At 38.8% G+C, this 14,138-nt stretch overlaps 1 protein-coding gene across 1 annotated transcript; it reads left to right on the top strand.

Annotated features, from left to right (window-relative positions):
• Window positions 1-8,256: 8,256 nt before the first annotated feature.
• On the top strand, window positions 8,257-13,743 carry pcdh8.2 (protocadherin 8, tandem duplication 2). Its single transcript, XM_084724078.1, has 3 exons — window positions 8,257-10,970; window positions 11,082-11,280; window positions 13,062-13,743. Exons 1-3 carry the CDS (start codon window positions 8,502-8,504, stop codon window positions 13,373-13,375), a joined length of 2,982 nt encoding a protein of 993 aa, XP_084580204.1. The 5' UTR covers window positions 8,257-8,501; the 3' UTR covers window positions 13,376-13,743.
• Window positions 13,744-14,138: the final 395 nt, after the last annotated feature.

Below are 14,138 nucleotides of genomic sequence, written 5' to 3'. Positions count from 1 at the left end.
TGTTCTCATTAAAAAGTACAAATCAGCCTACATAATATGCGGCTTTAAATTGAGCTGAAAGAAAAAATGTTTTTCAAACTGTTTAAGGAATCCTAGTGAACGGTGTCTTCATATTTATTTGCTGCTTTATAAGTACATTATACTTTAACATTGAAACTGTTACACAGGGTTGCCATGTCTGTGATTTTCTAGCAGAATTGGGCTACTTTTGGTGTTGGTGCAGGTTGAGCAGTCCTATTTTGCATTGCAAATAAATTAATAGTATCTATAAATAAAAATCAGTATTGTAATTGAAATCATATGTTTATATGCAAATTCTGAAAAAAATTAATCCAGATTACTGCTGCAACTTTAGATTATTTTCGTATCAATTTATCTGCCAGTTATTTTCTTGAGTTGGTTGTTTTATCCATGAAATGTGAGAAAATGGTGAAAAATGTTTATAAGTGTTTCCCAGAGCAAAAGATAACAAAAAATGTCATGTTTTGTCCACAGCTCAAAGATATTCAGTTTACCGTCATAGAGGATTAAAGAAAACAGAAAAAAGCACATCTGAGAAAGTGAAATCAGAGAATTTTGACTTTTTTTAGTAACTCAAAATGATTAATTGATTATCAATATATTTGCTGAATAATTTAATAGACGATTAATAATCGATTAATCATGGCAGCTCTACTCCAGGTCAGCAGAGACAGACACAGACGGGCATGGGACACATTACACGCACGTATATATACACACACATGACGTGCCTATGCTCTCTGCCTGCTGGCGCTGGCTTTATTGGCCGCTGGGCTGGTTCTGTTCTGCCATTTGGCCGGTTTTGTCACACAGACCTGGCAACCCTGCTATGACACCATCAGTTGAACAAATGTGTCTGGGCATTACAAGACCTTGTAGAATATTATCACAGCAATGCATACTTTTCTTCCTTTTTCATTATTTTGATGAAGATTTTAAAAGCAGAGTTTACAAAGTGCCTTACATTCATTAAAATCCCCAACCTCCACACCCACACCCAAAATACAGCATGTGTATGAGGCACACTCGCTCATCCATTCACTCCAATATTAACCCATTCATAGCCCTGTAAGTAGTGTTGGGCAAGTTACTCAGGAAGTCTAATAGTTACTTTTCAATCATTACTCTTTTAATTATATTAATTTACTTATTACTTGGTATCAAAAGCAATTAGTTACATAATTTGTTATATTTCCATATTAATTTTGAACCATTGGAGGCTTTGCTGTGCTCAAGAGTTTAACACCCAGAAAGCTTTTATTGTTATCTGTCCAGATGTCAGCTGTTGTAGAAGCAACATCTAGCTCTCTGACTGTGGCCTATATATTTAATTCTATCTCCACATATTCTCAATAGTCCCTCATTCTCTATTCTTTGTTTAGCTTTTTGGCTAACAGGTGGCGTGACGTGCCTTGACCTGCTGCACGCACACATCATGGTAAGATGGCCTACCTAGATCAAAAAGTATCTCATTAACTCAGAGTTACTTGTATTATTAACTGTAATATGATTACTGTTTTGAAAACTGTAATCACTTACAAAACTCATCACTGGAAAAAGTAATAATTTTAAGCCCAACATCAAGACTTTGTAAGCATCCAACCCGTGCTCATCCTAGTCCATCAATATCTGGTACTGCTTTTGTCACGTCCCTCTGTGTCTCATACTGATGAACAGATGCATGAGACCACTCTGCCAAAAAGCCTTTTAAACATGTGGTTAAGTTATGAACCAGTCACAGTTTGGTTACTAACCTTTTTGTTTCACATGGGACACAAACTCCAGTCACCTGGGTGAAAGTTAGCTGTTATACTCACCAGCTAGACGTTGACTGTGTCTGTCAGCTGTTTCATGTTTCCTCTGCTCTACATAGCTGCCTGCTGCTGGAAACAACACTGATGAGAGCAGTGAGAGCGAATCAACACAACTGTTAACCATAAAACCAAAACAGTGAGCTAAAAAATGCTAAAACGCTCCATAAAACTGGAGAGTGAGGTGACGGTTCTCTGTGGGTTTGTCAGTGCACCGCGAGCACATGGTCATTTGAGCCATTGTTACAATGAAAAAACTGATTAGTGCTGCTTTTATTGTAACCAGTGTTCTCACAAAATCCCCCTGAGTGTGCAGTTAGCTCTGCCATTTTTCTCAATTTCATCCCCAGTGGAGCACCTCCAAATTTAGCCGCTTAATGACAGCACAAGTTAAAGGAAACATCAAACATCCGCATGGACCCAGGTGTGAATTGGGACCTTCACAGAAACGCAGCACAGAAACCCAGTGACAGAAAAAAAAATATTTTTACCTCAGACTGCCTGTATTATGAACTGGATGCTTAAAAATATGCTGTGTTATTCAGAAAGAAGAAATTAATTTGAGGATAAGACAGAAACAGGTGACAATGAATTTCAAGAGGAAGCCTGAACGAATGTTCAAATGTTTGTCTTTGCTGGACTCCAGCTTGTAGGAATCTTCATAATCCTTGTCAACATATCTAAACCGCTGCACACTAATTACACTGTATCCCACTGATAATGCAGTCTGTGTGAATGTGAAAAACACATTTTGAAAGTCAGGAAACTGGTTTATATATTTCTATTTGAGCAGATAATTTCAACAAACTACATGTCAACACTGTGCTTCATTAAATGTTGGCAGCCTTGAATCACAATTCATCCATTATTGTCTGTATCTAGAGGTATTTTTATATATGACCTTTTACCACAATGTTATCTAAACACTGTTTATTCTCATATGTGATAACCTCCACGTTAAAAAATAAATGCAATCTGTCACAGCTGTTTTCCCCATTAGTTGGAAAGCTTATACAGTGAGGTACCTTTGTTGTTTACTGCAGCCTTTTCCCTTTCAATGTGTCTCTGTGGGCTTTTTCAGTGTTTCAGATTATTATTGCTATTGTTAGCATTATTGTTTCAGATTATTGTTTGTGCTTCAACCTCAGAACGCTGTGGACTCTATGGCTGACTAATGAAACATTCTGAGCAAAATACACACAAGCTGTCATCTTAAACAACTCTCCTCCACATACCCCATTTAGATACACAGTAGATGGAGAAGTTAGAAGTAAATAGTCAGAGATAAATTGTGAGCACAGGCCCCAAACAAGCAACTTCTATCCAGATTCTCAGTAGTAGAACAGTTATATGTCTGGGGTTTTTCAACAATCCTATGTATAGTCTCCACAGCAGCAGAACAAAGAGGTGCAACAAACATAATTATACTGGAGAAAAAAAAATCACTCCATCAAATCTAATAAGCTCCACTAGAGGCTGGACAAAGTATTTAAAAAGAAACAGTGCACATACACACATTTGGTGGAAGTCAACTCACTGGTAAAGATTTACAGATTTCATTTCAGTATTACTAATTAAATTTAGTCTAGAATGACAATTACAGCTATCACTTTTCAAATAATTTGGAAAATTAGCTTAACAAGCTGGGGTTGACAAGTATCTGTGCCAATGCTGCACAAACACACAACAAAACAGGAGCATGTGTTGCAATCCAGTACTGTAGTCCAGCGTGCCAGAGAAGTGTTGGCTCAGATCTGTGGTTGTATTTTGAGGCTATAGATTGTGGTGCTGTTGCAATGTGTCCAAATGTTTATAGAGGATGAAAATATATCATATAAGAGGATGAACATAGAGGTTGATTATGGACATATAAAAAATATGTAGAGACCATGAAGAGAATGAACATAGTGAATGTTTGAAGAGGATGAACATAAGAGATAAGTTGTGAATGGGAAAGGCTGGACTACTTATGATAAATTGGATAGTTTGGATAATTTGGTGTGGGTTGTATGAGGTTCTTATCCATAGTCAGTGTAATTACCTACAGTAGATGCTGTTTTTTGTATTGTTGTTTTATAAGGATAGTTCAGACTCACTGAAGTCACACAATAACACAAACAAACTAGAAGAATGCACTCCGTAGAGCATACAGTCATGAATGTACGTAAAAAAATAGGCTGATCGGTCCAGTAGTATTCAAGATTAGGTGCTGACAAGCTGTAGGTCCAGTGATCACACTCACTCTGGACACACTGGTTTGGAGAGAGCAATATTTTGCTTGTATAACAGCCGTTTCCCACCAGAAAAGGCTGTCTGAGAGTTAAGTAAAGCACTGAAAATATTCTATATATAACATACACTTAAACTGATATTGATTTTTTTTTTTTAGCAGGACCTTTTATTGTGTGGCTAAAATACCTTTTGTTGCTGATCTTGTCCACAGCAGTACATTGCTGAACGCCCATACTGGTACTCCTCTCTGCTTCTCCACTGACTGTCAATAAGAACTTTGTACAGCCAAAACTTAAATAATCTGAACTATCCCTTTAAATTCATTGGTTAAACAGAGAGAAGGGGTAGGACCAGAAGAGCTTGTCTTCCTAATCAGACATACAATATTCTGTTGTTTATTTATTTACTTTTTGTTTGCATTTACTGTTTATTTTGTTGGTTATTTTTTTTTCTTTTCTTTTTCTTCTGCTGTAACACCCTCTGCCCTCAATGCTGGAAAGAATTTGGATCTTGGATGCAGAAATCTGATCCTTTTTAGCCACTTGGGCAAGAGGACCTGACTAGAAGTTGTCGTCAACTTAAACCCAAAGGTGCTGGCTGGGTTCTGGTTCTGTGCAGGCCAGTCAGGTTCTTCCACACCAAACTTTGAAACCGATTCTTTACAGGATTTTACATTGTGCACGTTGGCATTGTCATGTTGAAACAAGAAATCTCTGCCAGAAAGCTGGATGCATGCTATTGTCTTAAATATCATTGTATGGCATTAACATTTCCCTCAAGTGGAACTAATGAGCTTAACCCCAAACAGCCCCAAACCAAAAGTGCACAAAACTGCACTGGAATATAGTGCAGATCCTATTTAATTGCACATAAAGGTACAAGAGTAAGTAGCTCATCCTTATAGTGTACTGAATGTTAGTTGAATTTAATTTGAGATTCATAACAGTTAGTTATGTTTTCAGGGGGCTGCAATGAAAACCCAGGAGATAAACATGCATCAGTAGCCTACAAATATATATTTTTTTCCCCATAAAGCAGGAGAAAAGCAAAATGTGAGAGAGATGGGTAGTATTTCAATTAAATGTATTTAAAATATGTACTTTTGAGTTTGTGCATTTGAAATACTTAAAATATGTTATATTCTCAAATGACAGCTTTAAAGCATAGAAAGAAATATAAAAAAAAACTCTCAAAAAAATAAATAAATTAGTTTAATCACAGTCTTAGGTTAAATGTACGTGAATAACGTGACATGTCCTGTCAGGTTTGGAAACAAGCTCATTGTGAATTACTCTATTTCATTTGTGTTCCTCGCAACCAGTAGCTTGAGAAAAGCTGCTTTGGTGTTATGAACAAATTTCCCCAAAGATAAAGTCATGTAATCAAAATTTCATCAGATGTTGCAGCTGAGACAGGTTTACTGACACAATGACACTAAGATGCAACAGACGAAAAAAATAATTAGAACATCAACACATTTACATATATACTATACATATACCAAACAACAGAATAGGTTGATTGCAGGTCTGAGAAAAGATCATGGTTTGGGTTAAAATAAGTAACATGTTTCATAAGTGACGTCACTCACAACACATAACTCAAGTAACTTAAAACTTTAAATAAGTCAACATTGCCTTTTGGTTTTACACAGAAGATGAACTCCTATCTTCTGGGTAAAAATTCCTGTGTTTGACTCCTCCCTCCTATCACTTTATACTGTCAAAATTACTACTAAAATAAGCTACTTGCACAAACGACCTCTACAGCCTTTTGTCTGGTGACAGGCTGAAACTACCCAGCACATATCCATCTGGGTCTGAACAAAGATTTATAACGATAAAGACTCTTGAGCTCAGATATGAGAAAATGTTCTCAGGGAGACTCTCATTCATTAGCTGTCTTTTTACATACAGGATACAAAGTGAGATGGTATAGTATTGATCATCTTTTGTTCAGTATACAACAGAATAACCAGAAAAAAAAATCAGCTATATGAAGAGATCGATCCTCCACCAGAGGGACTGGATGCTTTCATACTTAATGTGTCTCCAGATAATAAAGCAGCTCTGAATGAGATGCACCATGAACAACACATCACTCAGCTATAAAAAACAAACAAACAATTGAGCTGGCCTTGTGAGTGCATGTATGCACCTGCACATAGGGCAGAATAGGGATGGTTGCAACAGGGAACAGCTGCAACAAGTCTTATTTCTCCAATCAGCAACATGCTAGCATGATGAATAAAATGATGAATAAAATTTTGTACTACTTAATAAATATTACTAAATAACTATAAAAAAAAATAATAATAAAATAATAAAAAACAAACAAACAATTGAGCTGGCCTTGTGAGTGCATGTATGCACCTGCACATAGGGCAGAATAGGGACGGTTGCAACAGGGAACAGCTGCAACAAGTCTTATTTCTCCAATCAGCAACATGCTTGCATGATGAATAAAATGATGAATAAAATTTTGTACTACTTAATAAATATTACTAAATAACTAATACTATAATATTGTAACATTGTAACACAATGCACACTTTTAAAATACTAGCTTATTAAAACAGAAAGTAAATTAGTGGACTGTAACGTATCTTTAACATGTTGCAACTCTACCTAAATCATATTGCAACTATCTCCAGGGTTGGCATCAGTTGCAATGCCTGGCTTCCTCCATTCAAATATTGTGACCGATATGTCATATGTAATCATCTTTAAATGGTATGGGTAATGAGAAGACAGATGTTGGAGAGACTGGGGATGGTTGCAGCATTTGTTGCTTTTTTCTCAGTTACTCTGAGATGAACTAATTCTTTATACGTTATCTTACATCTGTCTGCTAATTATCCATTCCGTTTAATGATAATTACATATGACATATCGTTCACAATATTTATCACTAAAGAAAAAGCTGGATGTTTCAACTGATCCCAACCCTGGGGACAGTTGTAACATAATAAAAGTACATTAAATGTTACTAATTAAATTTTGCTTTTTGTCTCAATTTTGATTACAAAAGATTAGGACAGTGTGACAAAAATACTTTTATTCCTCTGAAACATTTTTTAAATAAATGCAGCAACAGATGTTGAATGTGTCCTAGTCTACTGAGCATGTGCAGTAGTGCAGTGCAGTGTCATCACTCACATTTCTTATTGAAGGAATAAGATTTGTTGCAACAGTCTACCATACATGTTTAATAAAAGTTTTCTACATGGCAAATAGTTCCAATCTTCCTGTCTCACACTGAAATATGGAGAGAATTAAGGGCATCTATAAAATCTGCTGAGTGATACGAAGTAGGGCAATGTTCTACTCATAAAAACAAATCTCAATAAATGTTCTTTAATATATTTTACTAAAAAAAGTTGTATAATCATTAATGCATATTATCATAAAAAAAAATGCATATTTTCAGAATAGTAGCTTAATAAAACCCCAGGGTTGGGGTCAATTGCAGCATCTGAGTTCCTCCTTTGAAAAGAATACTGTGAATGATATGTCATATGTAATCATCTTTAAATGGTATAACTTATTAGGAGACAGATATAAATTTAATATTTAAAGATTTGGTTGGTCTAGTTCAAACAGTCTCTGAGAAACTGCAACTTACCTCTGTAACATTGAGTTTGCCCCTCTTACCTATTAATAATATTCACTTTCTTGCAATGATATTGCATTGGCACAGTGTTGCTGAAACAAATACCAATCACAGTATTTTGTGTTGTTTTTGTGAGCTATCACTTAATATAAAAAGCTAAAATTTCACTTTCTTTGTCCATTTTGTTCCAGGTCAAATCTGCCCCTCTGACAAAACAACTGGCCCTAGAATGCCCCCCCCCCCAAAAAAAAAAAAATTGATCTGGGACTGCTACTGCTGAGAGAAATAGAAAAAGTGTTGAAACCGTCCCCAGTCTCCCCCTCGCTCCTCAGGCACGCTCAATAGACAATAACCCAAACATCAAAAGAAGAAAAAAACAGTCTTTTTCTAAATAAAACCATCACTTAATGGCTGCAAAAAGACGATAAACAGTGCAGGAACTATCTTTGAGCAACGGCATATATATCTTTCTGCCCCTTTTTATATTTTGCAACTTCCTTCAGTGTGCACTCTGAAAACAGGCTTAGAGCTTTTCTTTTTCTTTTTCTTTTTCTTTCTTTTTTTTTTTTTTTATAAGGGGGTATTTTTAATTCTAAAGCGAGGGATTGGTCACACTTCGTCTCATTAGCATGAGGAGCTGTATAAACCCCGCCACTGCAGAATTTTGAGCTGTGTTGAAGGCGAGGCAACAAGCGTATCTGACTGGCTGCTGCGCGCAAGGAGCGACTAACTTTCACTTCCAGCACAGTTCAGTTCATAAAAGCGGGAGCTGTATGGAGGAGAGCTCACTCCAGAGGTGAACTGCTCTCATCTGTTCAGCGCACAATGAGGCTGCTGCTTACCAAGGGAAAGATTACTACGAAGATGATACCTGGCAAATTTACAACTTATTGGCACCGGTGGATTTTAATATTCTCAATCCATCAGTTTTTATTTGCTTCACCGGCTCAGTCCGAGGGAAATACTGTTCGATACCAGACCAATGAGGAGGGCGCACCAGGTACAGTCATCGGAAACCTTGCCAAGGACATGTCCTTGAGTCTGTCTCATTCTTCCAAGACCAATTTCAGGATGATGAAACAATTCAATGATTCATTCATCAGGGTGCGAGAAAGCGACGGGGAACTCACTGTCGGGGAACGAATTGACAGGGAGAGAATCTGCAGACACACTCCACAGTGTCTCATTACTTTTGACGTGGTGAATTTCTCCAAAGATCGCTACAAATTGATGCACGTCGAGGTGGAAATAAAAGACATCAATGATAACTCTCCGGAGTTTCCAAACAAGGAATCTGTAGTGGAAATCTCTGAGAACGCAGCCGTGGGCTCCCGGATCCCTTTGGACCCGGCTGTGGATGCTGATGTCGGGTCAAACTACATCCAAAGCTATCAAATCTCTGTCAACAGTCATTTCACCATTGATGTGCTCCTGAGAGCGGATGGGGTTAAATATGCGGAATTGGTGCTAATGAAAGAGCTAGACAGGGAGACTCAGTCATCATACACTGTGGAGCTGGTGGCCACAGACGGAGGGAGTCCGTATAGATCGGGTTCAACAAAGATAACCATAAAAGTGACTGACTTTAACGACAACAGCCCAGTTTTTGACCAGAACAGCTTCTCAGTGAGTTTGCCAGAGGACGCGCCGCTTGGCACCGTCATTCTGGACTTGAACGCAGTTGATGCTGATGAGGGGTTAAACGGGGAGGTCGTCTACGGGTTCGGAAAACAGGTTTCTCACGAGATCCGAGAACTTTTCCAAGTGGATAATAAATCGGGCCGCCTGACGCTCAGGAGCCCGGTGGATTTCGAGGACAAAAGCACCTACGAGCTGGACGTGCAGGCGACCGATCTGGGCGCCAACCCGACCCCCTCCGTGTGCAAAATCATCATTCACGTCACCGACGTTAATGACAATGCCCCAGAAATCAGCATCACCCCGATGACCTCCATTACCACGGGCATCGCGCACATCAGCGAGGCGGCAGACAAGGACAGTCTGGTGGCGCTGATCAGCACCCTGGACAGAGACTCGGGTGTTAATGGACAGGTCCACTGCACATTATACGGACACGACCACTTCAAACTGCGCCAGGCTTATGAGGACAGCTACATGATAGTGACGGCAGCAGCTCTGGACAGGGAGAGGATTAGTGAGTATAACTTGACGGTCATGGCTGAGGATTTTGGGTCACCTCCTCTGAGGAAGATCATTCAGTACACCATTAGGCTCAGCGATGAGAATGACAACGCCCCTCACTTTACTAAAGCTGTGAGTGAAGTTTCAGTGGTGGAAAACAACGCCCCAGGGGCCTATATCACCACAGTGGAGGCCACAGACGCAGACCTGGGCATTAACGGCAAAATCACCTACAGACTTGTGGACAGCCTCATTATGGGGTCTCCGGTGAACACCTTTGTGTCTCTTAACTCTGTCTCTGGCTCTATATATGCGCTTAGAAGCTTTAATTATGAGGTGATGAAACAGCTAGACATACACATCCAAGCGAGTGATGGGGGGTCACCACAGTTGCAGAGCACAGCTGTCATCAGACTAAAAATAGTTGATCAGAATGACAACCAACCCTCCATCATCGAGCCACCACTGTACAAAGGATCTGCTGAGGTTTTCCTGCCCAAAGATGCACCTGCAGGTTATGTGGTAACCCAGATAAAGGCCACAGACGCTGATGAGGGCATCAACGCACAGCTGGCCTATAAAATCACTGAGGGGGGACACCTGGGTTTCTCCATCAACAAAGACACGGGGAAGGTGCACGTGAGCCGACAGCTGACGTATGATCTCACAGACAATGTCAAAGTCACAGTGGCGGTCAGCGACAAAGGATCCCCCGCGCTCACCTCCACAGCTGTCATACACTTGAGCTTCATAGAAGGAGCTCTACCCAGCATGCCCTCCTTGGCTCAAAATGGCAACGAGGAGCTCTTTGAGTGGGACATGTCCATAGCCATCATCATTGTCCTGGCAGGGAGCTGCTCTCTCCTCCTGCTGGCTATCATTCTCATCACAACCATTTGCAGCCGCAGGAAAAAAGAGACGAGGGAGGGGGGTTATGATGAGAAAGAAGACGTACCAAATGTGGAGAAAGTGGAAAGTGGGCATATTGATTCATTGATTGCCAACCACAAAGGCAAAGTGTTTGATGCCCATCCATTTCCAGAGAAACCTCCATTGGCCAGCAGCAACACAACAGAAGCAGGCTGTGAGGATGGCAGGCCGACAGCAGGCATCTTTGAGCCAAACAGCCGAGTGATGGAGGGCAAATTAAAGGTAAGTCAGTATTTTTACAGAGATATTTAAAAGTTTGTTTCTCACTGACTCTGTGGTTGGTTTTTGCATCGTGACTCACAATCTGTGTCGAATGTGTTTGTGTCTTTGCAGGGTTACTCTACGCTGCCAGGATACGGGAAAGAGACAGTCAGACCAATAACAATATGGAAGGGTAATTCATTCACAACGATCTCGGCGAGGGATCCCCACATCAGTGGCAAGGACAGCGGGAAGGGGGACAGCGACTTCAATGACAGCGATTCTGACATCAGCGGAGATGTGCACAAAAAAGAGTCGCCACCGACAAACAGTGAGTGTCACAAAAGCATGGCAGAAATAAACATAAAATAGAAAATCAGAGGGAAAATGAGTCAGTCTAAGCCATGCAACATACAGGTTGAACCCAGTTATAACATGTGGGGGAAAGAGTAATGAATATCTGCACTCAAGTATGTGCAAGTACTCAACTAAAACTACTAGTGTTGAAATACTTGTACTATGTAAAAGTACATAGTATTCTTCTCACAGTTACTTTTAAAAACCTGTTAGTCATTAGTTAGTTACTCTTCAACTACTTTTTGATGTTGAATGCATTATTAATTGCAGGCATTCAATCGAAACTACTCTCCATCTTCTGCTCTGTTTTGATTTAGTGAACACGGTCGCCTCTAGAAACCTTTGGGGTTTTTTGTTTTCGTCTGTATGTTGTGGTTTTCATTGACCTACTTATGATCAGATAGTCGTCTTGGCTGCAAAAAATCAAATGAAAGGTTTGGATAATAATCCGATCGTTCTCTACTCAAACCTTATGATGTTATACATCTTTAACACATTATGATGTTTATTCAACTGTTAAATCCCGTGTACACAAAATAGACATTTTCCATTTTTCCAAATTTTCATATTTCTTCAACTGCTTCTACATACAAAATTACTAAAGCCAGCAATTCAGTTTGGCATCCACTTTTCAAGAAACCTTAAATTATTCATCACCTTTCATGCATTCTCGGTATTATTCACATTTTAAAACCAGAAATACAGCTTAAAATATTCAACATCTTTCATACCCCTTGGTATTTAACTTTTAAAGCCAGTAATTCAGTTTAGTGTCAGCTTTTCAGCAAAACTTAAAATCTTGAACATCTTTCATGCCTTCATGCTTCATTGCTGTTTTAAGTCATGGTTTTCATTGGTCCGTTTGCAATCAGTTAACCTTATTGGCTACAAAAATGCAGATGAAAGGTTTCCATATTAATTCAAATCTGCAATACACTCTAGCCAGAAACTTCATTCTAACCTTATAATGCTCCACATCTTTAATACATGACAAGGTTTATTCAACTTTTAAATCCCATTCATGTGAACTCTTCATATTCCTGCAACTGCTTCTACATACAATGTTCCTAAAACCAGCAGCTCATACTGGCAATTACTTCAGAAATTGGCATTTTTAGTTCAAACTGTTCAAACTGAACTGTATTATGAATTTAAAGGTAACTAAGTAGATTATACAGTGCAATGCATACTTGAAAAAGTACTCATTAAAGCACAAGTACCCAAAAAATGCGTTGAGAAAAGACAAAAGTAATTTGAGTAGTTGTAATTAGTTTCTTCAACCCCTGGTTCTTTCAACAGCTTTCTGACACTATTGGTATTATTCTGCTTTGATGCCAGCAGTTCAGTTTGGCATCAGCTTTTCAATAAACCCTAAAATATTCAACATCTTTCATACATTCTTGGTATTTTTCACCCTTTAAAGCCAGTCATGCAGTTTAGCATCAGCTTTTCCACAGCCAGTATTCATAACCACAGTTTTTTCTAATTCAAATTGTACTCAGTACCCAATTATGACTTTAAAAGTAAGTAAGTAAATGGAATAATGTAATGCATACTTAAAAGTAAAATTACAGACTTGAAAAAATATTCATAAAAGGAAAAATACCCACTTAATTACAGAGTAAATGCATTTTTTAATACACTGGACACACTATGATTACCTGGTATCACTTAAAGCATCAAACGCCCTCAGCCAGGTGAGCCAGAAAATGTATTCGTGTTGCATCCTGACACGCTGACCGCTGTCTTCCACAGGTCTCTGGGCGTGTACGAGCGAGTGCAAAGTGCTGGGACACTCGGACCGCTGCTGGAGCCCCTCGGCTACAAGGCCCAACACGAGCATGGCCTGTGGACCGCATCTGTCAACATTCTCCAAGACAGCTTCACTTCCCCGAGACACCAGGAGGGAAAACTACTATCCAGCTCACATACCCAAAACCAACGGTCTGCAAAGCGTGTACGAAAAAGTTCAACACCAGGAGTTTGATTATATACTTGTTGGTCCACCGACGCCGGCCCGAATACAGGAGACAGATGAGATATCCATCCCAGAGTACACAAACTCTTAAAAAGTCATCAAAATGGATTTTTGTCTTTATACTGTACAGTACTTTGATCATAATTGACTCTATGTTGGATCGTTGCTGTGTTTTGTAGTATGTCGTGTCTTTTGGCTCATATAAGACTGTTCATTGTATCATGTGTAATATGCAAGATTTTGTACATTAATAATATATTTTTCATAATGATTCAATGTAAAAAAGAATTTTATTATACATTTTCGAGAGCATGTGTTACTATTTAAGGGGCATGACCTACGGACAATTAGGCTGAAAGGGGCCTTTCTGCTGTGGAAAACAATCAATATGAAAGATTACCATGTTTGTGGGAGATTTTTTTGTCACATTGTTGCACAAATAAATGGTTAAAAGCTAAATTGTTTTGCTGTTCAATGACAGTTTAAAAAATTGAGCTATCTGGGCTTACAGGACTCAAATATAATCTTTTAGTAGGAGTACAACCTATTGTCCCGAGGAGAAAAGCACACTGAATAACCTCAATTAGCCAAGTGAATGCATTTCATTTGCCTTAAAGGCTTATAAACCGCAATAAATAATATGTGGTCCTCCAACGATCACAGCTAAATTGAGCTAGCATAAGCCAATGTCATATTCTTTTTCAAGGTACACAATGTAGTTACTGTGTCGCCTCAATTTGTATGCAAATAATGCATCACTCATCAAATGCTCTTACAATTACATATTTTCTCCAAGGTCAAAGAATCCCCTCACCTTTTCTGATTGCCTCCCAGCTTACCAATTATCCAAAAAA

This window comes from Lutjanus erythropterus, chromosome 8, assembly GCF_056507025.1.
Source record: "Lutjanus erythropterus isolate fLutEry1 chromosome 8, fLutEry1.hap2, whole genome shotgun sequence".
In the NCBI taxonomy this organism is placed as follows: domain Eukaryota; kingdom Metazoa; phylum Chordata; class Actinopteri; order Lutjaniformes; family Lutjanidae; genus Lutjanus; species Lutjanus erythropterus.
The sequence above is the reverse complement of the archived record's forward strand: the minus strand, read 5'-3'. Positions and strand labels throughout refer to the sequence as shown.